The 27,488-nt window shown below is 38.3% G+C and overlaps 2 protein-coding genes across 5 annotated transcripts in view; both read left to right on the top strand.

Moving 5' to 3' along the window:
• Positions 1-78: 78 nt before the first annotated feature.
• Positions 79-13,580, top strand: lhx9 (LIM homeobox 9). 4 transcript variants are annotated; one of them, XM_055054353.1, is made up of 6 exons: positions 79-144; positions 3,987-4,114; positions 4,807-5,009; positions 5,796-6,154; positions 9,744-9,946; positions 10,498-12,640. In XM_055054353.1, the coding sequence occupies exons 2-6, from the start codon at positions 3,998-4,000 to the stop codon at positions 10,750-10,752; spliced, it is 1,137 nt and encodes a 378-aa protein (XP_054910328.1). In that variant the 5' UTR covers positions 79-144; positions 3,987-3,997; the 3' UTR covers positions 10,753-12,640. The 4 variants fall into 4 exon arrangements, with proteins under 4 accessions (XP_054910328.1, XP_054910319.1, XP_054910311.1 ...); XM_055054344.1 differs by lacking the exon at positions 79-144 and having other exon boundaries at positions 3,807-4,114; positions 5,799-6,154; XM_055054336.1 differs by lacking the exon at positions 79-144 and having other exon boundaries at positions 3,808-4,114.
• Positions 13,581-24,427: 10,847 nt separating this feature from the next.
• nek7 (NIMA-related kinase 7) overlaps positions 24,428-27,488 on the top strand; it is a 75,701-nt gene continuing 72,640 nt past the window's right edge. The window contains exon 1 of the mRNA XM_055051210.1: positions 24,428-24,725. The gene's annotated coding sequence lies outside the window, so the exon portion shown is untranslated. The remainder of the gene's footprint in view (positions 24,726-27,488) is intronic.

Genomic DNA, 27,488 nt, shown 5'->3' with positions numbered 1-27,488 from the left:
CGACGACCACCCGCCCCCTCCTCGCCCCCCAAGCCCCCCCATCTACAGGCAGCGTCTCCACCGCCTGTCTGTCTCCTCCGCTCTGCGCGCACAGTCCGCAGCTCCTCCGCCTGCGCGCCGCACAGGGGGATCTCACAGCCTCAGGTAAGACCCTTTCTGCAACTCTTCAGTGTTGGGGCGATAATAACACAGAGCGGGGCTTGATTTGACGCAAAAAAAAAAAAAAAAACAACGCAAAAAACTGACGGAAATCGACGGAGGAATGTGGGTTGAGAAATGCGTGCGGCGCATGTGAGGATGTAACGATGACACGGTTGATATTCTGCAGGATGAACCGGGATGTGATGGAAGGTGAGGCCACGGATTGATTTTTTTATTTTTTATTTTTTATGCTGCCAGCAAATCTGTGATCGTTTATTGGCCAAAACTCGGGATTTTGCAGGTGGCTTTAAAATATGAAGAAAAAAATAAATAAAATTTAAAAAAAAATAAAAAACGCGCTAAAGCATCAAAATCCAGGCGCTTTAATTTGGATCTGAGAACTTTCACAGTTTTGATTTATAAGAGTCTCTGCTCAATGACGATAATTATAAAAATTAGGAGGAAAAATGGACGTTTGCAATTTTTATTATTTAAGTAATTGGTACTAATTGTTACTAAGCAATATATATATATATATATATATATTATATATATATATATATATATATATATATATATATATATATATATATATATATATATATAAGTGTAATCAATAAATTACACTTTTCATTTAATCCTTCAAAATAAAACTCACGTTTCAATATGATAGGTATATGTTTTTTTTTTATTTGGCGTCATTTAAGCCTAGAGTCTATATAAGAATGATTAAAGTCTAAGTATTTATTTATTTATTTTCGCAAATAAATAAATTCCAAAGGGCTCGTGAGTTCATGGCTGCGAATAGAAATGGGGAAGAAATGAAACCAAACGACAGCAACAAAGAGCTGATTTCTTCATCCCCTGGTTCACTGACACGCTGCTTAAAGCCTCTCCAGTCAAATGAAATGCCAGCGCTGGAGGCAACGGGTCAAAACTAACGAGACAAAAAAAAATTACATTATCTTATACATGTTAGACTTTAAAATTCTAATGCGTTTGGATGAACCAAATTTATATTTTCTAAAGGAGGGGGAAAAAATCCAAAACAAGTCAGCAGCGTGAATGAATTTCACACAGAGATGGTTTGCTCCTTTTTTCGCCCTCTCGGGGTGTCTTTGTCCAGGTGAAATGCGATCCGTTTTGTCCATTCTCACCGCTTTGCGGCTGCTGCTGAGACCCTGACAGAGAGCAAATGAAGGTTTCTGCTCTGAGAACAGCTGCAGCTCCAGCCCGTCCAGGAAGGTTCAGGCTTCAGCTTACAGCGCTGCTATCAAGGGGCCTCCAATTAAAGCCAACACAACTTCACTGGGGGGTGTGAGAGAGAGCTTGAGGTGGTGGTGGTGATGGTGGTGGGGTGTCACAATGATCTTATATGTCTGGAAATGAAGCATCCGCACCTGCAAACCCTCCTGAGAATGTGCAAATCTATTATTGGAACTATAATGTCACTTTATGAGTATTTCTCCAATCAAGTTAATTATTAGTACTGCAATCAGGCCTGGATCCCCGGACTGGACCTAAAGCTGGCTTACAGGGGCAGTAGCCCAGGGCCCAGAGTTAGAGGGGCGTCAAGACACATTTCATATTTTTATGTGGATTTTATTTATGAAAAATAAATAAATAAATAAAAATAGTTAGAATATATCAGTGCATATATCTTGGAGGCCACATTCCACATCTGCTTTCTTTGTGGATTCATCCCAGGAATGCATGGTACCAGAAAGATTTGGGCCTTTCTTGTGTGAGTGTGTTTCCAGAACTGACACTGCTGCTGCTTTTTTTTTTTTTTTAATGAGGATTTTTGTTTGTTTGTTTTGAAAGAGCAGTTAAAAAGATTGTCTCAGAAAACCTATTTATATGTGAATAAGGCATAAAACTTCAAAGTTAATGTCAAACAAACTAATTAGTGAATAAGGCACCAAAACTGACTCCATCCCAGGGCCCCCCATGCTCCTAAATCCGGCCCATGCTCCCTGTGTGAGCCTGGGTAGTTTTCACTCCCTTCTGGTCCTGCAGCTGAAACCCTTTAAGTCTGGTCCTTCTTCTTTTTTTTATTTCATATAAAACAGCTTTCACACCCTTTAAAAGTGACACTGATCTTTATTATATTGCTCCACAGTGGCTCTCGTGAAATGCAATATTTAATAGAATTCCATGCAATCTTTTTAGAGAATATTACCAAAACGTTATGGTGAAGCTCCATCCCATCAAGTCTCCTGTTGGTAAATAAGGTTTATCACGTCTAACAAGAGATGAAATGTGTTGATGAGCCGATTCCTGCAAAAATGTGACATAATGGAAAGGAGAGGGAGTTTTGTTCTGCATGACGTTTACAGGTACATGTTAAGGTGTTTTTATCACAGCATTGTGGAAAGAGAAAATGTACTTCTTGCAGTTAAAAAAAAAACAACTGATTTTCCATCAAATGGAAATAGAGATGAACTTGGTCAATACAAAAGTATACATACAATATTTATCCTAATTTTTTCAGTTAAAAAAATTATAGTGTTTTGGACAAAATCCTAATAATATGCTACATTTTATTATTATTATTATTATTATTATTATTATTATTATTATTATATTATTATTATTATTATTATTATTATTATTATTATTTCAAAATGGTATTAATGCAACTTGTCCCCGCCCTCTGCACTGTCACTGATCACAGCCCCGCCCTGCTGTACAGCAGGAAGATTTATTGCCTTAGTTCAGGACATAAAAACCCACAACCTGAGCCAAATAGCAGCGCGGTTTCGGAATAAAACTGTCCGTAAACGCAACACAGTGGGAAATGTAGTTTTTCTTTTCTGTGTTTTATATACATTTACAAAAATATTTTATATTTACTAAGCTTTGGATACATATTTAAGTATATCAATTACATTCAATTTATAATATAATATAATATAATATAATATAATATAATATAATATAATATAATATAATATAATATAATATTTTGATTTATTTTAGGGACATGTTTTTTTAAGGTTCAATAAAGGCAATGAAAACGTGAGGATAAAGTGATGCTTTTTGATGAAATAGTGACAGCTCTTTGTTGGTGAATAGAAAATCAGAGGTGAATCTGAGAGAGAGAGAGAGAGAGAGAGAGAGAGAGAGAGAGAGAGAGAGAGAGAGAGAGAGAGAGAGAGAGAGAGAGAGAGAGAGAGAGAGAGAGAGAGAGAGAGAGAGAGGACTCCTCCTACCAAATTATTCAGACTGGGCCGGCTCTGCTCTGCTCTCTTCACAAATACAACACGGTTCTCAAATCCAGGCAGTCCCAACCTGACCTCCAAGCACCGAGGAGCCCCCTCCCTTCCTCCTGCAGCACAAAAAGAAGAAACCCAAAACTTTGTGACATTATTTTTTGGCAACTGTTCACACTGTAGCCCCCTCCTTCTCCCCTGGTCCCTCTCCTCCACAGCTTCTACACCGTTTTGTCGCATCATTTGGACTATATACTTTTTTTTCTTCTTTTCCTGGATGAGAGACATTCACGGGAAGCAGGAATTCAGCGCCTCTCCTCCTGTCCCACCCATGCTGTAGTTTTTTCCCTGCTTTCAGCCGAGGAGGTGGTCTAAATCACCAGGGTTTGGTTTGGGTTTTTTTGTTTGTTTGTTTTTTTTTGTCCTGTTTTGTGTTTTGTGTAGAGCCCAGTCGGATGCACTGAGAAAAAAAAAAAACAAAAAAACAAAAAAAAAAAAAAAAAAAAAAAAAGAGGGAGAGAGAGAGAGTTAAAAAAAAAATAAAAAGGAGAACGGGGCGCAGCGCAGAGGCACGGTATATGGAAGTTGTGAGCTGCAAAACAGAGGCGAGCAGTTGCACGTTGTGTCCAGGACCGGGAGCCATGCTTTTCCACGGGATCTCCGGGGATCACATCCAAGGGATCATGGAGGAGATGGAGAGAAGGACGAAGACGGAGTCGCGCCTGGCGAAGGGCATGCAGCTCAACGGCAGGGAGTCGGTAAGAACCGCGGAGATGGAGCCCGAATTCAGACCCACATTCACTTTTTAATGCTCGATCATGTCAGGTGATGCGAGACTGTAGAGTTTCTGAGGTAAGCAGACCTGAGCTGCATTAACACACATCTTTATTTTAGGCTTAACATTGTGCTCGAATTTTTTCTCATTTGAAACACAACTTAATAATGTATTCTGAAAAATCAAATAATTATTTATTGAACTATTAAATACGGCTATTCTAACTAAAAAAATAAAAAATAAAAAAAGAAGAAAAAACTCAAAAGAAACCCAAAACAATATATTTGAAGTAGATCTAAATAATTTGACAATTTGACACCTTGTGGTTATTTTTATATTTAGAATTATTATTATTATTGTTATTAGGCCTATTATTATTACTACATTAAACAAAAAGTGTAGATCTAAACAGATTAGATATAACAGTTACCCAAGGAAAAACAAAAACTACAAATATTTAACTCCGTACTTAATATTATATATATATATATATATATATATATATATATATATATATATATAATATATATATATATATATATATATATATATATATATATATATATATATATATATATATATATATATATATATATATATAAACAAATTCTATATAAATGAACGAGATGGTTTGGTAATCTCGCCCCTCTCACGCCTTGTTTTTTCCCCATGCAGACCATGACCTCCATGAGCCCGGAGAAGCCTGCCCTGTGCGCCGGCTGCGGTGGGAAGATCTCGGACAGATACTACCTCCTGGCCGTGGACAAACAGTGGCATCTGCGGTGCCTCAAATGCTGTGAATGTAAGCTGGCGCTGGAGTCGGAGCTGACGTGCTTTGCCAAGGATGGGAGTATTTACTGCAAGGAGGATTACTACAGGTAAGACCTTGGATGAACGTCGGCGCGTTTTAAACGCTCAGCTCTTTAGTGCAGCCATGTCAGTGCAGACTGTGATCCAGTGATCTTGCTTCAGGCCTCATTCTTGCACACTCACATCATGGTGGTGATCCTGGAAACAAGTTTTGATACTGAAATTCAAGTGTATTCGGCACTGGCTCAGGCAGGAATGCTGTGACTGTATAATGTTAACCACATGGACATGAATGCATGAGTCACCGTCTCTTTTTCCTTGCGCTTTTTACTCGTTTTGAGCTTTAAAAGCCGTCGTTTAGTTTTAAAGTAACCCGTTTGTGGCTTTTTTTCCTGGGCGCTGTTGAGCTTTCCCCACATTCTCACATTGAAATGAAGCGGACATACGAGGAATGCAATCATTAATACAAAATATAACTGTATAAACAGAAGCATTATTTTTTTTTATTCTTTTGGCTAACTTCTATTTTGTTTTATCAAATATGGTGAGACTGATTGTGCTGCATGAAGCCATGATTGAGGTCAGGGTTGAGTTTTTCTACATTTAAGGGAGAAATTGTGTAAACACACACGCACACACTCAGTTACAAGCCAGATGTGGCTATTAGCGACATCAAAGTGCGGCCCTAATCGTGCATACATTACAACTGAGTCACACACACACGGCCCCCCTCACCTGAACACTGTAACCCCCCATGTTAGCCAGCTTCAAGTTAGCATTCTGCCAAATTGGAGATTATTATTTTATGTATGCTGGATTTTTTTATTTTTTTTTTGACGATGCGTCTGTTCCAGAAGGTTCTCCGTGCAGAGGTGCGCGCGCTGCCACCTCGGGATTTCCGCCTCGGAGATGGTGATGCGAGCGCGCGACTCCGTGTACCACCTGAGCTGCTTCACGTGCACCACGTGCAACAAAACCCTGACCACGGGCGACCACTTCGGCATGAAGGACAGCCTGGTGTACTGCAGGCTCCACTTCGAGACGCTGGTGCAGGGCCAGGACTACCATCCGCAGCTCAACTTCGCCGAGCTGGCGGCCAAAGGAGGCGGCCTCGCGCTGCCCTACTTCAACGGCACGGGGACGGCGCAGAAAGGGAGGCCGCGCAAGAGGAAGAGCCCGGCCATGGGGATAGACATACCCAGCTACAACACAGGTGAGTGGTCCAGGGGCGAGGGGGGTGGGGCCCTCACAGCTTCACATGCACGGGCTTTAAAATATGTTTTCCAACCCGGAGCTGAAGTTACAGTTTGACCTTAAAACAAAAATTGGACTGGTCCAGCAGCAGCAGAGCAAAGTAAGACGAATCACGACCGCTCGCATAATTTCTGCAGAATATTAATTGCTGCAGAATATTTAGGCCTACATCCTAAAAGCTCCCAGGAGCCGATGGAAGGTTAACTTTGAGAGCTTTCACAGAAATTTTGTCGAGCAAGAAACTGCTTCTCTTTGGGGACGCTCCTTTTGTTCCCGTCTTTTCAGCTCGTTTTCACTCAGAATCAGAATAAATAAATAAATAAACATTGGATCATATATATATATATATATATATATATATATATATATATATATATATATATATATATATATATATATATATATATAATTTCGTTTTTATTTTAAGAAGATCAATTTTGCTTCCGTTACGCACAAAATCCTTTGTTTCCTAATCTGATTAATTTCCTCGCATTCCGCTCTAAGCCCCCCTGCCCCCCTCCCCGTTCTGCAGCTTTTAAAAAATAAATACACGTCTTATTTAGGCCTTTAAAAAAAGACATTAAACATTATTTGAGGCTCGTAGAGCCTCAGCTTTCTGTTAAGGCGTCTTTTTACGCACCGTTTCCGAGATTACACAAAGCGGCCCATAATCGAAATTTGACCTCTGCGTCAACCTGCCCGTCAACTTCTATAATTATATTGAAATTATATCTTGATGACTTTACAGTGTTGGGGGGGAGGAGGAGGATTGCTTTGAGGGAAACAAATATTTTACTAGTTTGTTTTTCCAAGCTACTAAACTGGATCCTCGCTGCGTAATCCTGCGTTAAATCTCCACTTTTCGTCTGAAATCTTTCTTTTTCAGTCGCTTGAATGTTACGACCCCGACCCCCCAACCTTCCCCGAAGCGTCCCCATTTTGTTGTCGTTTTCTGCGAATTAGTGTGCGGTTGAGAAAGTTTGTCATTGTGCGCCCAGTTTCCCCTGTTCCCCCGCTGAATGGAGCAGGGGGAGGAATAGGGGTAATCTGCGCGTTAATTGTTCCTTGTTAATTGAAGGTGACGTTGGAATCCCTGGCCTCCTGCGCGGCGGTCAGTGCGGTTCTCAGGGACAGAGCAGCTCCGCGCACAGGGGCCTGCAGCAGGGACAGGCACAGAACACCGTACAGTCCGAGCTGCGCTCGACAGAAAGAAAGAAAAGAAAAGAAAAAAGAGCTTTATTTTCCCCAAACACAACTGCGAAGGATTATGCAAATCTTAAAGTTCCCACTGTTGCTTTTATAGGAAGTAGGATAGCTTTTGTGATTTGTTTACGCTCCACAATGCCGTCACAACAGGAAAAAACAAAGGAAAGAAAAAACACTGACAGGCAATTGTAAATCTCACAGCTAAATGATGTCCGTATTAATTCATTAAGCTCCAGACGCAATAAAAGTCCCAGTGAGAATCTGTCATGTGGGAGTTTTTAATAGAATAACATAGATAGATAGATAGATAGATAGATAGATAGATAGATAGATAGATAGATAGATAGATAGATAGATAGATAGATAGATAGATAGATAGATAATTTCAATAATAATAATAATAATAATAATAATAATAATAATAATAATAATAATAATAAATTGTGTTAGTCTAAAACTCCACCTCATTAAAGTGAAACTGAGTCACAGCAGATAAAAAGTTATACTGAATAATTCAAAGCGGTAAAAAGCCACTTACAATAAATCCCTCCGTTAAATCTTGTCTACATTACGTCATTATTAGGCAGCACAGACAAAGTAAAGGTCCCAGTCGGGTTATTTAATTTCCTAATTTATTTGTAGAATATATTAGATTGAAATTGTGTATTTTATATACTTACATACAACAATATAAATGAATAAAATCAAGTTTGGACTCTTTTTTTGCCACTTTGTAACTTTATTTAAACAAATAAATGTATATCAGTCGTATTCTTTATTTTGGGTCTAATAAATGCTTCGGGTAAAACTGTAAAACATAAAGCTTTTCAGCTCCAGCAGCAGAAGTATGATCCCCTCCTCCCCTCCTTCTTTTTTATTTATTTTTTGACTTTGCCATTTTGAACAGGCTGAGTGTACATGTCCCATTACTGTCTCACACTGTTCATGTTAATGCACCGACATGTCAAACCCAGAGACTCACATTCCTGACAAATTGGAAGAGGTTTCGTTTGAGGTTTTGTTTGTGCTTCAGTGGGAACATCCATGCATGTTTCCACCAGGGGAAAGGTGTGTATTCCCCACCGCTCGGTGAACACGTTGCTCTCCTGTGCATGTGGAGCCCCCTAGTGGGTGACGCTGAGAAACACCGTCCAGTGAGGACTGGAGCACAGAAAGCAGACAGGGGGATGCATGCGTTCATGATGCATTAAAAATAATAATAATAGAGAAAGAAGTTTTTGTGCTTCTACGTGAAAGAGCAGATTTTAAACACGTTTTATAACATTATATAACATCCATCGCTCCTATAATGAAGCTGCTTGTGTTTTTGCTCTTTAGGTAATGAGCTGAATATATATTATTGTCCTCAAATAGCAAAACAAGTTAACAAAAAAAAAATCAATGCAATTTTCTTGTTTGCATATTAGATTTTCACTCATTTGCAGCAGAAATGATAAAAGTCCAATCTTCGCAAACCAAATGTCTATATTTCAAAAGAAGGAAATTACCAAAAAGTTTCCAACTTTGGGAAATGGTGCGATTCTCTCTGTCAGGCTGATAAATGCTGGAGCATCTGTGGAGCGTTTAGCCAAGCATGCATACCGTTTAGTGAATCCATTTCAGGTGTTTTACTCTCAAAGCTGCTGACAAATGAGGCCCATTAGGCCTGTTTGTCCCTGCAAACACAAGCAGAGAGCATTTAGCCTGGACCCCGTGTTACTGTAATAATTCATCAAACTGTTGGCTTTATTTTGGTTGGTTTTAAAAACGATATCTTTCTATATATTTTAGATGAAACAACAGTAGATTCCAGTTGTATGCTGCATCTGTATTGGTTAACACATATTTTAATCATCATGCGCCTGCCTCATAGCAAGCAACAAATGTGTAAACAAACTTCTCAAATCAAATAGCATTTGATTCATTTTCACTGAGAAAACAATTGTGACTAAAGTAATGTTTATTTACTTATAAACCCTTGATTTTAGCCATTTTTTAAAAATGTAAACTGTATTTTTCTTATCAGTCTCTGAGTGTATTGCATCACCTAGAGGCAAATTAAGTTATTTGGAGCAAGTTAAATCCATTTTAGGGCTGTTTTATTTGTAAGGAATGAATTATTCAATTTTTAGAATCATCTTGCAATCAAAAACATAGGTTAAAATTTTAGATTAATCTAATGTACCATAACAGTTTGTGTGCACAGTGAAATTCAGATATTTATCCACTTTAATAACTTTCATTTTTGACAAGATTTAGAATATTTTTGGAAATTTTAGTTCCCAAATGACATTAGTAATTCAGATCGGCATTTTATTTTTCTGACTGCGCTCTGCTCCCAGGCTGCAACGAGAACGACACCGACCACTTGGACCGAGACCAGCAGGCCTACGCTCCGACGCAGAAGACCAAGCGCATGCGGACCTCCTTTAAGCACCATCAGCTCCGGACAATGAAATCCTACTTTGCCATCAACCACAACCCGGACGCCAAGGACTTAAAGCAGCTGGCTCAGAAAACAGGCCTCACTAAGAGAGTTCTGCAGGTAAGCAAGCAGCCATTCCTCTTTACTGATGTTTTCATCCCTCACACTGACTGTTTGCATCCCTCTTCCCCTCCACCTCCCCTTGTTTCACGCCATCAATTTCATCTCTTTTAGTTTTGCTTTGTTTTGTTGTTCCATGTAGACGTTAGATGTACATCCAGGGGCCTTTACATTAAATTTGTTAACTGTTAAATGCAATTTTTTTTCTAGAAAATTGAAAAGTACTAATAAAGAATGCAACCGAAAGCTAAACACTGTTATATTACTCATAATGAGAGTGCATATTTTCTTATAGCTGCAGCTCTTGCATTAAAAAAAAAAAAAAAATAGGTGCAGGATTTTGATTTGATTTACTGTCAAAATTACACAATAGTTCAAAAATAATGATCATATTATAAAGGTTTATATATCTAAAGAGAAGGGAAACTGCAGTGAAACCTGTCATAATTTGATATGTAATGATTTGGTGCTTTCTTTAAAATAATAATAACAAAAAACAACAACTATACTTAAACACAAAAAGTAAAAGCCACACTGGGATTGGTTTGCAGGTTTGGTTCCAAAACGCAAGAGCCAAATTCAGAAGGAACGTTTTGCGACAGGAGAATGGAGGTGTTGATAAGGCTGATGGCACCTCACTCCCTCCACCCTCATCCGACAGTGGGGCCCTGACCCCCCCCTCCAGCGCGGCCACACTAACAGACCTGACAAACCCCTCTATCACTGTAGTGACCTCCGTCACTTCTAGTTTGGACAGCCATGATTCGGGGAGCCCTTCGCAAACTACATTGACAAACCTTTTCTAACAAGCTATCTCTATCAGACTGATTGTTATTTCAACAGAGTTTTGTTTTTGCTCTTTTTTTTGGACTTTCTTTAAATTTTTTTTTTCTTCAAGTTACATTTATTTTTGTAAATGACACCTTTAAAATGAAGCAGAGACAGCTCCTGGGAAGAGACAGTGCTGTACTGTGTACACAAACAGGAACAACAACGCCTACAACAGCAGCGACCACTTAGGAAATTTCTCTAATGTGTAGCATCTCAAGCTGCAAAGATTGACTTTTGGATTCTTGGACTTATTTGGAGTTAAAGAGATTGAAAAAATTGTCTTGGATTGCAGATTTTATTCGGGGGGAAAAAACTTGAAACTTGGCTGGAAATTTAGACTCTGTCTGATCTGACTTAATTTGTGTATTTGTAGTAAAATATGTTTGAAACACGCCCTCCCTAATTTATTGTTAATTGGTGAAATAAAAGACAAAATAGTGCCAGAAGTATGTATATGTATGCACTGTGTTCGCACTATCAAGATTTTTTAATTTTTTTGGTTCTGCGTTGGAATAATTTGGAAAACCTGTCGAATGTTCTGTATATGGGTAACTCCAGAAAACAGGCTTTAATTAATACCGAATGTTTTCAGTCTGAAAGGCTGACTTTGACGGAATCAGACGCCGGCAATCTGACAGAAGCTACATGTAAAAGCATCTAAATTTACATTGTAAAGCACCTAGACGGCCACCAGACAGAAGCTGAAACCACACTCGGGCGTTTTTCTCATGAATCCAGAAGCAAATCCCACACTCTGTGCAGTGGTAACTGTTCAGCGCATCCATTAGTAGAAACTGATGATTTAAAAAAAAGAAAACAAAAAGTAGCAGAGGAAATTCAGATCAGTCGGAATCACTCGTCTGTATGACAGAGCGCTTTCTGCTTTTGGGGACTTGTGGTTCTCACAGAGCCTGGTGAACGTATCCACAGACCCACAGCTAAACCCAGTTACACAGTGACAACATACTGCCCAGAGAAAAGTGCATTATTGTCCTTATCATGTTGCTCAGGGTAATGACGTGATTTTAAATGTAAAACAAAAAAAGAAAAAAAAAAAAAAAAAAGAGTCGGGGGCTGAGAAATTAGGCGGTTGCGACGCTGCAGACTAGACTTTAGGAGCTGACAGAACCAGTCAAAACATCTGACCTCAGATGGGTGGAGTCGCGAGAAGAAGCCAGCAGGAAATCATTGTCCATGTGTTCCCTGTTTGTTACACTTTCTTTATTGACACTTGCCACTGAACAGACCAAAAAAATAATAGTTTAAAACAACAAAACCAACAACCCGCCCCAACAACCCCGCTTCTGGCTGATAGATGGAGCAAGAAAACCTTCAGATTTCATTATGAGCATCACAGTTTGTTCTCCTGCAGAACAAAGTGCCGCTCTTGATCTACTTCATGAAGTAGACGCCTAACTCAGTTCTACTATGTGCCTTAATGCTATAACTTGGGAGAGAGTTTGTGAAATTCAGGATCTATGTGTTCTTTGTTAACTGACTCACATCCTTTTGGCGCCTCACTAGTTTTGTACTGTTTTGCATCTTATTTCCGAAGATCTTTTTATGGTGTATCCTGTTTTAAAAGTAAAAAAACAAGAAAAAAAGTGGGCAGGAGGGAGGGGCAGCGATGTCATAGAAAGCATTTGTGCACTCTTTCAGATATAGTTGGGTAATCCAAGAACCTTATATATTGATCTCCGTGTTAATAGTTGAGTACAGTAAGTGTTCTATCAAGATTGTCCATGTTTCCCTGTTTCTTGATAAAGATGGTGTATAGAAACTATTTCCCCTTAAATATTTATGGACCAAACGGTTGTTATATATCTTATTAAATTTGTGTGAATAAAAATACTTTGCTTTAAACGGGTTTTTTATTTTTCATTTACACTTGCCATATTTTTGTGTTCCTTCTTGAATGTAAGTTTATCACATCAGCAAATGCAAGAGAGAGAGAGAGAGCATAAGAGAGAGCATTCAGTAATTAACTACAAGCTAAACGTCTTAATTTTTGCTTCCATTTTTAATTTCTATTTCCTAATTTATGATGTTTATGGTTTTTTAACGTAATGCCCCATGGATTTGCATCTAAACCCTGCAGTCAGAAACATTGAAATTGCTTTTTAATGCATGAACATGGCTTTAAATTTTAAATAAAAGGAATGCTGCAAAGCACATATTGATTTCTATATCGATATGCATACGTCGTCTATATTTATGCATAACATATTGGTAAATCTAAAAAGTGAAGTGAGAGTAAAATGCAGACCGCGTAAAGCCAGGTTGCTCTGTAGTTAATATATTCTTACTCTATCGTTTCTTTCAGGGAGAACAAATCTTGGGGCATTACAGCCATACATCCCGACGTTTGAAAATTCCCTAAAGTATTAAGAGAAGGGGAAAACTTTGATGGGAATTCCTCACCATTGAAGACAAAGACAATTTTAGGATAAGATGATAGCAAATCGAGAACAAATAAAACAACCAACATTAAAAAAAAATTGTGTCAGATGCAAATGTGAAACAAATTTTCTTCTTTTTTTTGTTGTCTTTTAAAGAGCAAAATGTTTGAATGCATCAGCAGAAGAGACAGTGGTGTATAGTATTTATGCTATCAGTGTGTAAAAGTGAAGATTTCTGTTTCGGAGTAAAAAATGTAACATTTTCCATGTAATATAGTTTAAAAATTACTCACATAAAGAATGGATGTGAATGAGGGACACCTAAAACAATGAGACAATATGGATGTTGTTGGTATGAACACACACACGCAAACACACACACACACACACACACACATACACACACACACCACACACACACACACACACACACACACACACACACACACACACACACACACACACACACACACACACACACACACACACACAGAGACACAGACACATGCTGCTGCCCTCCTCCTACCCCCTTTCCAAGATCCAGCTTGCTAAATAGAAGTTTTCTTTTGTCACAAGTGTCATTTCGTAAAACACATGGCCTCCTTGAGACTCGGCAGCAGGATGCCCATCAAATATGATGAGTGTATGAAGAGGACTGCAGAGCTGGAGCTTTGCCATCTGGCTGTGCCGAGGGAAGGAAGTATAAAAAAGAGAGCGAGAGACAAAGCGGATAAAGAAGAGATCCTCATTCTTGCATGCCCCTCATCATCTTGTTAACATTTTCCTCGAGGTTGTGTATAATTTCCTTTGATCCGCTGTATGATTTATTGTTTGCTGCAAAAACGAAGCACATGAATTATATACCTCCTGAGCAGAGAGCAGATAGGCACTGTTGCTTCAAGCTTATTTGTTCTTGACATTCAGCTTATAACTGTAAAGGGTGGAAAAAGCATTCTTGGTTTCTCTTAGCTCATAACTGTGGTTATTTGTGAAAGCAGTATTTCTCTCGTGAGTCTCAGAACGTTCCTGAATATTTTTGCTTCTCACACTTGAGGTTCTTCATGAGTTACATTTTTTCTCAGCATCGCTTTTTTGCTTAAAGCTGTTTGAAATATGAGTCATGCAATTGAAGAAATAATTGTTTTTGTAATAAAGGTGAAAAAGCACTTTGTTTTCAGCATGATATGTGACGTACAGTGAATGGAGAGCTGTGTCTGAATAAATTAGAATATTTAAAAAAAATTATTTTAGTAATTTAACTGGAAAAGATGAAACTTATGTCAAGATTCCCAGGGTCGTAATGTGGTTGTGCTTTGAGATGCTTCTGTTTATTTTGATGATTATGGCTTACAACCAAAAAATTCAGTTTCTTACAAAATTATTATTCCATCAGGTTTCTATGATATAGCAAAGTTATGTGAAAAATGTAATGTTCAGGTGTCCAGCAGTCTTCTGTGAAGAGGGTAAGTCAGGAAAATATCTTTGATGAAGAAGCTGGGAGTTCACAGACTGCTGTGTGTATGGAAAATTAAGTGGAAGGAAAAAGTGCAAAGCTAATTTAATGATTCTAAGTAGATTAACAAGGCAGTTGGATTCACTGATTCAGGATATGCAGGACATGGACATCAATAGTGCAAAGCCACTGCTGAATCTGAAGCGTTTAACAGAACTGGACTGGACTCGCTGGTCCAATAATTTGGTTTTTTCTCTTAAAATCATGGTTTCAAAGTCTGGAGGAAGTTGAGGATTTTACAGACGGTGATGATGCCGTTGCAGACCAGCATTCTGCACCGTATTGATGCAGGGATTTATGCCAAAGGAACGATCATGAACTGAGTGTACATTCTCTATTGTGGAGATTTCTGTACTAAAAATCCTTTTTATTGCTGTTATGTAGTGTTTTAATTTTCTGCAAAACTGAGTAGTGGCTTTTCATTGGCTATAAACCATAGTCATCAAATAAAACAGAAATATTTACTTGATATATATTAGTCTGAGTGTTAAATTGAGATTTGTTTATTAACATTTTATCGGTGGAATTTAGCAGAATTTTTTGATTTACAGAAATACATCTGAGTCTGCAAAGCGGGAGGTTTGGGGTTTCGCTGTGTGGCACAAATGCTGGCTTTGCATTTCAAATAAAGAAAGAGCCAGAAAAAAAAAAAAAAAGAGAAAGCCACACCAGTAAACAGGCTGGTGTTGGATTCCAACAATGTGGGGAAACGCTTCAGTCAGTCCAAGAGGAAAGCTGAGCCGCCGGGGCGCCTGAGCGCCGTGGCAGCAGGGCTTGTGTTCCTCGGGTCTGATGGGAGGAAGGTGGGCAGGTTTGACACCACACAGCTACGGGAAGCCCAGATGGAAGCAGAAACACAAACAAACACAGCCAGCCTCTGCTCTGGGTTCTGGAGCTGCTGCATGGAAATTCTGGACAACGTCACGACTCCACGCTGGCAAGAAATTCAGAGCTTCGCTTCTCACTGGAATGTATTTTATCTTTAAAGTTTTTTCTGATTTTTTAACGCCGGCCTTCTTGATGCAGCTCTGTTTTTCTCCATAAGGGTTGTTATATTTCAGTCAAAGTATTGTTTTGTTTTTTTGAAATAAAAAACGTGTTTATGTATTTGCACACCTGATGTGTTTTGGTCCTTTAACTTAAATAAGTAAATAATTTCAGATGTTAGCCAGATATCAGCGACATTCAATCTAAAATCCAGGACATGCACGGCATTGTGTTGAGCAGCAACAGGTAAGAACAGCGTCCTTCTGCTGACTGACATCCTCCTCTTCCTCTCTCATCTCCTTTCATCTCCTTACAGTAAATGACAGCTGTGTACTCTGACTAAAACAATGCTGACAAGGCAGCATATTTTCTGTCACACAAAGAGTTTGTTCATAAATCTCAGCTGATCCTAACAAACATGGCAGATACAAGGAAACAGGAAAACCTTCCATAAATCCCATTTTAGTTTAAATTTGTTTAAGATGCAGCTCTGGAAGGAGGTTAACTGAGGTCACAGTGCATTAACAACAACTTTGTTAATGCAGCTGCAGAAATGAAAAAAGACGGAATTAGCGAAGGATTTCTAAACTTCCTGGTTCAGGGGTTTGCAACCTGTGGCTCTGGAGCCACAAGTAGCTCTTTGAACTTTCCACAAAGGGTCTTAATTAATTATGAAGAGCAAACTAATGTAACAAATGCAGGTTTTAGTTGTTTTCTGTTTTTTATGGAGCAATTGCTTCAACCTTCCACAAGTGTATGACATTAAAATCTATTTTTCTTGTAATTTGGTTTGAAACTATTTTCAGGTGTATTTTTTTTAAATGATCTTCCTCAAATAGAAACATCCCATAGAAGAAAAAATTGTTTTATCTTAAACCCTAAAATTAAATACAGTATATGTGACAACAAATGCCATATGTTTGATATTTATGAAAAAGAATTAGCAAAAAAATAGGAAAGTGATCTTTTTTATTTTTTTATTTATGTTTTTTTTAAAGAAAAGCTCTTAAGTTTTATTCAGTTGGACTAAAACAAGAAGGATAAAAGTTGCAGATCCTCTACCGAGACAAGCTTCGACCTTATCTCTGTTGAAGCTTCTGATGGGTTTTCTTCCAGTATTGCTCAGCTTCATCTTCTCTGCATCAATTTCAATGCTGAGAAAAAAGCCCCACCACAGCATGATAGTGCCACCACCATGTTTCACCACAGAGGTGGTGCTTTCAGTGGGAGTTTACCATGAAACCGCTCAGTTTTGGTGTCCTCTGTCCAGAGCAAATCCTTCCACGTGTTTTCTGTGTCATTGTTCAATGGCGAAAATGTTATTTTTTTATTTACAAATTTTTGCGCACATTTGTAAAGGAATCGATCTAGTGATGTGATGGTAGGTTTGCTGTTGTACTGTTCTCCTTCAACATTTAGATTATGAATTGAACATTGGGAGTTTTGGTTTGGTTTCACTTTTTTTGCTTACATCCAATTAGGTTGCCACATTTTATGTCTAAATGTTTATTAGACATTTATTATTGCTTGAAATGTCTTTCCGTAAAAGTTCCTTTCTTTGAGTTCAGTTTTCTCTGCTCTTGATGCACATTGGATTTTCTCACATCAGAGTTGTTCTTTCCTCATGTTTTGTTGTTTCTTTGAGTTTCAGCTCAGCAGTCAGTGATAACCTGCTGGCCTCCCTGTCCCAGTTGCATCCTGTCAGGAATTAACCACCTGCCTCTTGTCCACAATCAAACTCCTCAATATTTAAGCCTCATTCGCTGTGTTTCCATTGACCACATAATTGCGCAAAATGGAATTGCAAATATAAATTTGCTTAATGGAAACCTTAGCAAAACAGAAACAGAAACGCTTTTCTCAAGTGACCAACAACTGGATGACGAGAGCAGGAAGTGGCAGGAGGATCAAGATGCGGCGTGTTTTTTTAAATTGACTTATTGTGTGAACAAGCTTATGATTTTAGTTGCGTTTCTTATTTAATGGAAAAACTATAAAATTCTGTTTGTTCAAAATTAGCAGAATGTTGACATAATTTTGAGCATATTTGTAATGGAAACAGTAACGCTCCACCATCCTTTGCCAGTTCCCTCTGTGACATGATTATTTTCCCTGCCTGGTTCACTGCTTATTACTCTACACTTGCTCACCTATTTAAGATCAGTAAGTTTTTCTTTCCTGTAAGTTTTCTCGTCCTTCTTCTTCTTTGTTCTTGAAAGTTCCTGTCTGTACTTTGGTCCTGAATCAACTGCATCAAACTGACAGATGTAAAATTTCAAACCTTGGGATATTGTTTTTATAACCTAATTAGGTCTAAAAGTCTCACAACTTCATTTCAGGCCTGTCTGCTCTTTTCCTTGATCTTTGTGATACTAACAAACCTTTTGAGACCTTAACAGAACAGCTGCATTTATTGGGATTTAATTAGTCACACTTTTTGGTCAACTTTTGAAAGCATTTATTTTATTTTCTATTATACTTAGGGTGATCAAATTAAAGCATGTGGAGTACATATGTATTCAGATGATTTGGTAAACGAAAACCTACAAATTATGTATATTTTATTTTTCCCACTTTTCGGCTTTGCACTAATTTGAATTGGCCTAAAGTCTAAAATACGGTGAAGTTTGAAGTGGTTGTGATGAAATTAAATGGGGAAATGGGTCAAAAGACTTTGCAAAACATCAGAAATAGTCAACACAAGAGAAAACAGATAAGTGATCCAGTAATTTACAACATTTTTACAATCGGATGGGGACCGGCTGATTTTCTAGGTCATCCACCAAAGAATTGTTCTTGCTCACACATTTGAGGTCCCATAGACACAGAGTGACAGGCGACTGAGCCAAAGTATGGGATGATCACTGAGGCATGGGTCACATCTGCAGTTTACATGCTGCTCTGATGGTGTCGTTCCCATTGTCACTGGTTCTGAGCGTATATATCTGTGTGTGGTTGTGTGTGTGTGTGTGTGTGTGTGTGTGTGATATTCTGCCAGTTCCGCCTCAGTTCACCCCTTTCCCATTGATAGGCGCCTATTTAACCTCACCTCACACACCAACCGCCACACTAACTCAAACACACACACGCAGACAGATGTCAGAGAGGTGACGATGTGAATGAGACACAACCTGACTGCGTGTGTGTGTGTGCGCGTGTGTGTGTGCGCGCGTGTGGGTGTGTGTGTGAGAGAGAGAGATTGAGGCCTGCCCCTCTGGATGATGCAAAACAGGTGGAAAGATTCAAAGGAAATAGAAAATATTCTATTTGTTATATATAATGGAAATGCTGAAGCCGTCCCTGCAAAGCAGATTTCATGAGACGACCCAAACAGAAACAATATTCAGCTTTTGTCCTTCACATTATCTCACACTTTCTCTCCTGTGTCTCATTTACGCGGCGCTCTCCGCATGCTGTAAATCCTTCATTTCTCTGTTGTGCTGTTATTCTATATTTACATCTATTTGTTATTTGACGGCTCGCATCCCGACAACCTTGAGATTTCAGCGATCAAGGCCGATAACTACAGCTTTCAATTGCACTTTGAAGACAAAACAACATTAATTAGGGGGGAAAATGGAGGTAGGAGCATCATCACGTGAGGTTTGACTCCGAGTTGCGGCTGGATATATGCAGAGCGAGACGTTTCACACATATTTCCAGGTGTGACACCCCCACATCTCCCAACTCTCTCTGCCTCACTGTTCCTGTGATGGCTGCGCCATGCGAGGCACATAAGGAAGCTCGTCTGCATTGGTGCGGTGTGTTTCAGCGTGTGACAGGTCATCTTTGTACCGGCGGAGTGTAACCTCTCAGTTTCTGCTAAACCTTCAGGATGCACGCAGGCTTCTCCCTCCTCCATCTGCTGGTCTCTATGAAGTCTGCTGCTGATCACAGGAGCTTTGACTGCAGCTTCTGTCTCTACCACACTGCAGACATACCTAACCCCTGAGCCACATCATTAACAAACAGCCAAATAAAATGACACGTCTGAAAACGGCAACATCCTTTTTGCTTTTTGAGAGTTTTAAGACACGTTTTTAGTCTCTCTCTGCAGGAATTTTGTGTATTGCTCCCTAATTTTGAATGTATGAGGGGAAAGAAAAAACATGCTTGAATAAAGATTTTATGATGTAGCTATTTACATTGCCCTATAAAACTTTGTAAGAAATCTTAAATTAAATTAATATCTTATTGCCGGAGCACAACCTAGCAGATTTACTTCATTTCAGCTTTTATTTGAGCACATTTATCCAATCAGAAAAAAATAATGAAATCATGTACACCACATTTTTGGCACTCTTGCTGTTAATACTTTGCAGAAACCCGTTTGCCAATGATCTGCTGAGGCTTTGGACGACTCAGCAGCAGGAAGGCTCAGATTGAATTGTTATATTTAATTACAAGACGAGGAGGCCTGAGCAAACCAGCTAAACATGAGGATGCTGCTCAGAAAATAAACACATTGGGACAACACGAGTGATCATTTTATCAAATTTAGAAATAATTCAGATAAAGTTTTTGCAGTTATCCAACTCAATTCATTCCTTGCTAATTTCTCCAGATACATCTTTCAGACATATTTTGCCTTCCTTTCTTGTTTTTCTCTTTCTAAATGACACGAATGACATCATGTGACATTTTAAATGGATCCTGCTGAACTGCATGCTGATGTTTTCCTACACTGAATAAAGTTTTATGTAAACCTGTGTGTCCTATCTGTTTTTTCTCCTGTAAAACCAACAAAAAGTGGAACAAACTGGACATCTCTTCTCTTAATCCCTTGACTTGATCTTTCTTGCGTCTTTCTCTGTTCCCCCTTATGATCTGGGATGCAAATAAACATCTATCTCAAAGTATTTCTTCCTGTTCAGCAAGCTTCAACAAAATAAACAGACAAAAAAGAAACACTACGTTATGAGAAGTATTCGAAGTTGTGATCCAAACTTGAAATAATGTTCCACAATGTTCCCAGGCATTCTAAACAAATTGGATTTTATCCTTGATTTTAAGGAACTTTGTGTTTCAGACGGCGAATAGAAAGACAGAGTAGAACGACTTGAGGACACTTTCAGAGATTTCAATCTGTCTGAGCTGGTCTAGAGGGATGATGTGGTCAAGGTCCAGTCAGACCGGTTCTGAAGGTTCGTTCTGATCCATTTTACCTGAAGGTTTTTAAAATCCTTAGTGGTGTAGCGTCTGTGCTATGATTAGGAGTTAAACCAGACTGCTGTTTTTCCTGAAGCATGTCAAGGTTTAAATTAGAGTTTAATTGATCAGGAATAAGATTCTGTGAAACTGTTTTTTACAGGGTAACATTAAGATGCTGCTCAGCTCTCTAACAGTAAAACCTCTGTTACCATCCTCATTACTCACTTTTACATTTTATTGATATTCTTTTACATGTATATAGGGTTTTTTGTTCTGTTTGAAATCATGCTACTGAAATAAAAAATGGCCTTTTCCACATGTTCAACAGGGGCAACTGTAAATCTGGAGGGTCATTTTGGTCCTCCTATGATGGCAATTTGATCAGCAGATGTTTTCAAATATGCTTTTGTAGATAAAAAAAGGTTGAAAGTGTTTGCATTTTACTAAATTCATTGTGAAAAACCCAAAGTATGAATGAGAGAGGTGTAACACGTCGGAGGTAAATGGCACGTTTTACAGTAAAATGTCTGAAGTGCCTGGATGAACTCTACGATTACATCGTTGCTGTTTCCCCCGAAGGAAAAACCTGTTCTCACCTGGTTACCTGGAAGCGACACCAGAAAGTTTGAAAAGGAACGGAGTGAAGCAGATGACGATACTTTTCATGCTAAAAATGATACCCAAATCAAACAGAAACCCTTTTTGTTAAATAAGGAATATCTGCAAAAAGAACACAAAAAGTTTGCCATTGGCTCAAAGCGGCAGATCAGTGCAGTGAGCCACTTTTAGCACAATGGAAATTCAACACGATTATTAAACAGTTTTCCACCAAATAGGCGTGGAGGCACGTGTGTTGAAGCAGAGGATTTCTGGGTGCAGCTCCCCTGTGCAGGCTCATGCATTACTTTTCATCCATCCATCTAATTATTCCCTTAGAAACCTGAAATTTGAAGATACAAAAGACCGTCCCTATCTGTCACCGAGCTGCATTGATCTCGTCGAAAGAAAATGTGGGCGTAGAGGAAACTCAATATAACTCATGCCATTAAATTCCACACAGCATTATTCACATACAGAATTGACAGATTTCCGTGAGAAGTTTCTTTTAATCTTCAACTGTTGTTGGAGAAAAACGGGGGTGGGATGGTGGGGTGTACCACACTCCAGGCATCTCTCCCTTTTCCATATTTGCAGTAAGGTTAACAAAAACGGCGACTGAAGTGGGAAAGATAAAAAAAAAACAAAAAACAAAAAAAACACAAGCACGCATAACTTGTTGATTATTAACAACGGGGAATGAGAGGAAGAAAGAGGTATTTCCAGTGTTTAGATTGTCACTCTGAAATCAGCATCTAAGCAAAAGAAGCCATTTGGAAACAGCTGCTGCACTTCCTGTCCATGCAAGCAAATATGCAAAAACACTTCTTCCAAAATGTTACTCTCAAAATTCACAAATTAGAAGCTGCACCTCATGCTCATCATGTCTATCACAACTATAGAATAAAATAGTTTTTATTACATTCCCCCTCAACATGTTTTCTCCTCATATACATTTTATCAGTGAAAACATTTATCAGTAGATACTATTTTTCTTTGTTATGGTCTTTTTACTTTACGTCATTCTATATGACATATCTGAGGTTATTTTGTATCTTTAAACAGAGTAAATAATCACAGGAAGTTTCACCTGTTTTGTTTTTCTTTAGCTGTTGATGGGGCTTGTTGGACCTGAAAGGTGCATGTGTAAAGTTTTCTGCATCATTTATTTGAGTGATATTTTTAAAAATGTTTAAAGCCAGGCTGCCCTCTTTCTGATTCTCACCAGTTTCATTTTCTCCTGGCAAGTACTCTCGCTGCTCCTCATCTTCACTACTTAATTCCACCTCATCTTCACCATGTTCAACTCAAAGTACGATTTTTGTCCTCTTCTTTCTAAGATGTTTATCTGTCAATAGAGGAAAATATGAGGAAAATATGATCTAATTCAAATGTTCAAATGTTCACTGCGACAGAGAATTATATCCTGCAGATTTTGGTAACAGCCTGAAGTTTTCTTCACTGCACAAAGCATCAAATATATGTTTGTTAAACTGCAGAAAATCAAGTCAAAGTAAATGTGAACAGCATGCGCCTGAAATACATATTTAAGTTTGCCGCCAGACATTTAGCAAACACATAAAACATGTTGAAGAAGGTGCTATGTTCTGATGAGATCAAAATACAACTTTTGGCTTCATGCTAAATTATGGATTTTTGGAAAACTAAAACTGCACATCATCCTGACCAACACACTTCCACTGTGAGACATGGTGGTGGCAGCATGATGCTGTGGGATGCGAGGCTTTGTCATGGATAGAGAAGCTGATCATGAATGATGAGAACAGAAGGACAAACAGAACAATCCTGGAATAAAATGTCTTTAACCAGCTGGACAACAAACCTAAACATTCAGCCACAGCTACAGAAATGTGGCTTCGATCAAAGCTGGTTTATGTGATGGACTGGTTGGATTTTAATCTAATTAATCATTGTCAGCGGAGCTAAAAAATTGAAGTTTGTTTGTTTTCTTCTCCCAATCTGACTAAACTTGATCTGATTTGCAAAGAATTAAATCTAATTCCAAAAAACTCCACTGATCCCAAGGGTGAATAAAATGTCATAGTATATTGTATAGTTTTCTTCAAAACGTTGTTGGACAGCTCACTTTATGCAAGCCACACTTTTCAGATTTCTGCTTGTAAATGATTCTGAATACAAACTATTCTTATGTTTTAAAATGATGCTTCCAGTTTGTGTCAGTCCATCATGCAAGACACCATAAAAGATATTGAGGTTTGTATCTGTAAAGTCAAAAATTGTGAATGGCTTAAAAAATTAAAGACTATTCCAGTCACGCAGCAAAAGTTTGTTTTGGTTTGTTTTATTACTTAGTTTTCTTTCTGTGGAATAATTTGTTGTAAAGATGATGTTATTTTATTGTAAACTTCATAATTAAATGGGCATAAAATGATCTGATTTTGATTTGTTTGATTGTTTTAGTGAAGTATTTCCAAACTATGTGTTTGTTATTGTGAATTTTTATTATAGTTTACTCCAACAAGAAAAACTTTTAGATTCTCTTCTTGTATTTTGGCCGGTCTGAAAGTGAAATTCAGATTTGACAGTATAGAGCAGTGGTGTTCAAACATTTCACCTCATGGGCCAAAAAGATGTTAATTCTTTAAAATTTTATTTAACCAACACAGATTAAAACTACATGGGTAATGAAACAAATAAAGCAGTACTTTTTAGGGAAATTAAAGTGGATCTAAATGGGTTCGATTTTTGTTTTCCAGAAAATTCCCAGAAGGTGAAGGAAACATTTAAAGTTAAGTTTTTTATCCTATTTTTATCCTAGTTTATATTGAGCCACACATTTTCCATTTGAAGATTTCAGTAAAGGACAAAGAAAAAACAGTTTCCATCAGATGTGTAGCATTCCTGAATTGTGTTTTGGGGGCACACAATATGAGTCCACGGGCCGCAGCAGGCCCCCGGACCGCATCTTGGACACTCCCGAGTTAGAGTGTCTGTGTTGAATCTCGCGGTATTTGACAGCCGCCTTGCGGGAATGCCGCGTTGTTTACACGGAGCGGCAGCGAGCGGATGAGGGGGGCCTTCTGACTGGAATCACGTCTCCACTGACTCCACGGCACCGCCAGGCTCTGTGGGGGGAAGAGAAAACTTTTTGTAGGACAGGCAAAGTGCCCCGCAAGAACAGAGGCCCGCCGAGTTCACTGGTTTGTTGCGACCTTGGACAGAAACGGGGAAAGTCACAACAAAGACGAGCGCCATAATAACCATCGGAGGAAACTTAACGTGAGGGAGGAATAGCTTAGCAACCGAGTCCCACTTCCTGGTAAGTACTGACACCGTCCACTCCTGGAGCGCAAGCACCGCTATTTAACGTGTTGGAAACTGTTGTCACTTGTTTAGCAGGGATGTTGAGGATTTGTAGCAATTACTAATGTTTAACCAACCTTAGTTTGTTTGCTTTAACTCGAGTTTGACGCTTGAGAAAAAAGTTCTACGAAGTTCGCTAGTTAGCTTTGCCTGTTAGCCAACTAGCATGCTACTTCTTAAACTTTTCCTGTTATTCACACAGCTGACACGCTCAGGGAAGGTTAATAAAAACCTTATAAAGACACACGTTAGGCTGTTATGGGTGTTGTAGGTGACTTTTACAAAACGTTTGCTCTCTGCTCATCAGGAGAAAGCCGTGCAGGCAAGCATGTGATGGACGTATGACAGCGGCTGCTACTGTTACTGTTATGTTCTCAAGTACAAAGGGGAAAAAACTACATAAAGTAGTTTTTACTTTTTAAATGCGATGTGGATTTGGATATATATCCATATATTTGACCTTCTTGAAAGCGTGTCATTGTCATTTTTTGTTTATTGTTTCAAAGTAAGGTTTTAGTTCATCATGCCTGGTTTAATAGGTTTCTCAGCAATATTTTTGGACAGTTATATTTCCAAACACATGGACATCAAGCTAGTGTGTGTTGTTTAAAATGAAAAAGAAAATGGCAATGCAGTTCCTCAATTTACATCGAAACTTGCAAGAAGTTGAGAGTAATAATTATAGTACTGATGATGATAATAATAGGGGCTGCGCAGATGGTACCACTGGTCCCTTGCAGCAAGAAGGTTCTGTGCCCTGAAGTTTGCATGTTCTTTCTCTTCTCTCTCTCTCTGTGTTTTCTTTGGGTACTCTGTCTGAACTGCCAGACTGGTTGTTTAAATGTTGGAATGACTAGCTTGTTTTTTGTAGGTACCAACATGTGATGACATATTAGGTGAGCAATAATTCAATTCAGAGTAATAAAAGAAGGAAGTAGCGGAGTGAGGACGAGTTGTCAAGTTTGTTCTCTAGCAGCCAAAACCCACAACTACAGAGATTGAACAAGATATTGTAGAATAAGGCATGAGAGCAATAAAGTTTATTGTTCTTGAACAATGCCAACATTATCCTTCCGTTAGATTGAACTTTCTTTATTCATCATCTATGAAGTCGACAAAGAAACTTCATTTTCCAAAACTGCAATCTGTGACGTTAAAGAGCAGCAACCTTATCTCTAGTTTGTCTAAGTTTTGCACGTTCTTTGACTGTGGTGTTACTTCATGTGCTGCTTTTCCAACATTGCATGGCAGAACATGAAGGTTTGCATTGAAGTTCTGGACCGGGAGGCTCATACAGAAAATATATAAGCGGGTCAAACTCATGAGATGATAAATGTTTTGTTCCACAGCAGTTACACTGACTAAGCGTTCACTTTACATGTGTCTATAAATGTTTTATTAATAGAATCAATAGATGATCCCCAGTTAACCAGCAAATCTGATATGTGATCAAAACATGAAGCAGGACTTGAGTTGTTGAGACTGTAGTTTTATTGTAAGAATCTTTTCCAATATCTTGAAAGCCAGGCTGCATGTATACCTTGTAATCATTTATCGGTTAACTTAACTTAAACTAACAAAAAGCATCAGTTATTTTCCATCTTCCGGCTCCATCTCTATTAGGCCTAAAGTTTAGCTGAAAATTAACAGACTCCAATTAAATGTTGCTGTCGCTGCTCATCACAGTAAAAAGATTGAAGGCGTCGCATGTTTTTCTGCAGCTACAGAAGGGATGATTCAAACGGGAGTTAGTGGAAGCTGACATACCTTGTTGACCCAATTATTACTCACTCCTCTGTTGCCACATTTGATCATCATCAGAAACAACAGGCTTGAGTCTGCCGGCGTCGTTAGGTGATTGAGATGAACGCCGGCTGCCTCTGTGAAGTCGCATCATCAAGGAATGTGTCATAAACCGGATGATCAGAAAAATGGCTGACAAATGTTTGCATCAGTCTCTGTGGTGAAAGGATTTCTGTCACCATGTCTCCCTTTGAGTTTTAGCTAATGGCAGGTGGATTACATCTGACAGGCTTTTGCAACACAAGATGATTATCCATTGTCTGCTGTTTGGATTTGCAAGGTGGATGTGTGATATTAAATTAAGTCGGATCTGTTTGAATTAAAACAAAAAAAAAAAGAGTTACTTCTAGTAACTCATTTTATTTTAAAAAATGAAAGGAAACAGATAAAAGCCATCACCTTACTTGAAAAGTTGGCATTTCCTGTGACTGCCTTCAACATTTATTTCATTTGATTAATCTTCAGTTTTAATTGTACAAATTAATTTTCTCTCCAAAAATAATACAAGTTTTTGATAAAGTTTCAACTCTATTGTATATTATTAAATAAGATAAATGCATAAAGTGTAATAGATTGTAAAAGATCTACTTTTTGAACTTACAAGTCAACAAAACATTAAAAAAAAACTAAAACATTTACCTGAGTTTAGTCAGTGTAATGTAAGAATAATTATCTATTTCTTTCATATAAATATAATTGGAATATAATAACTATTAACTAACTTGCATAACCAAATTATGAGTTAGATATTAATATAATCTTCAGAAATAAAATCAAATATATTGGCTCAGTTTGCTCAAATGTTCTCTAAAGATTAAACACTTCTCAGATAGAAAGCATGTTTAATTTCAGAGATTTCTCCTGGGTGTCATTTCTTCGTAGTATTTGTTTTGCTGTTGTTCACAATTAACACTTA

The sequence above is a fragment of the Poeciliopsis prolifica genome, unplaced genomic scaffold, assembly GCF_027474105.1.
Source record: "Poeciliopsis prolifica strain line A6 unplaced genomic scaffold, Auburn_PproV2 SCAFFOLD002, whole genome shotgun sequence".
NCBI classification, from domain to species: Eukaryota; Metazoa; Chordata; class Actinopteri; order Cyprinodontiformes; family Poeciliidae; genus Poeciliopsis; species Poeciliopsis prolifica.
Note: the sequence above shows the minus strand (reverse complement) of the source record. Positions and strands in the feature narration are given on the sequence as shown.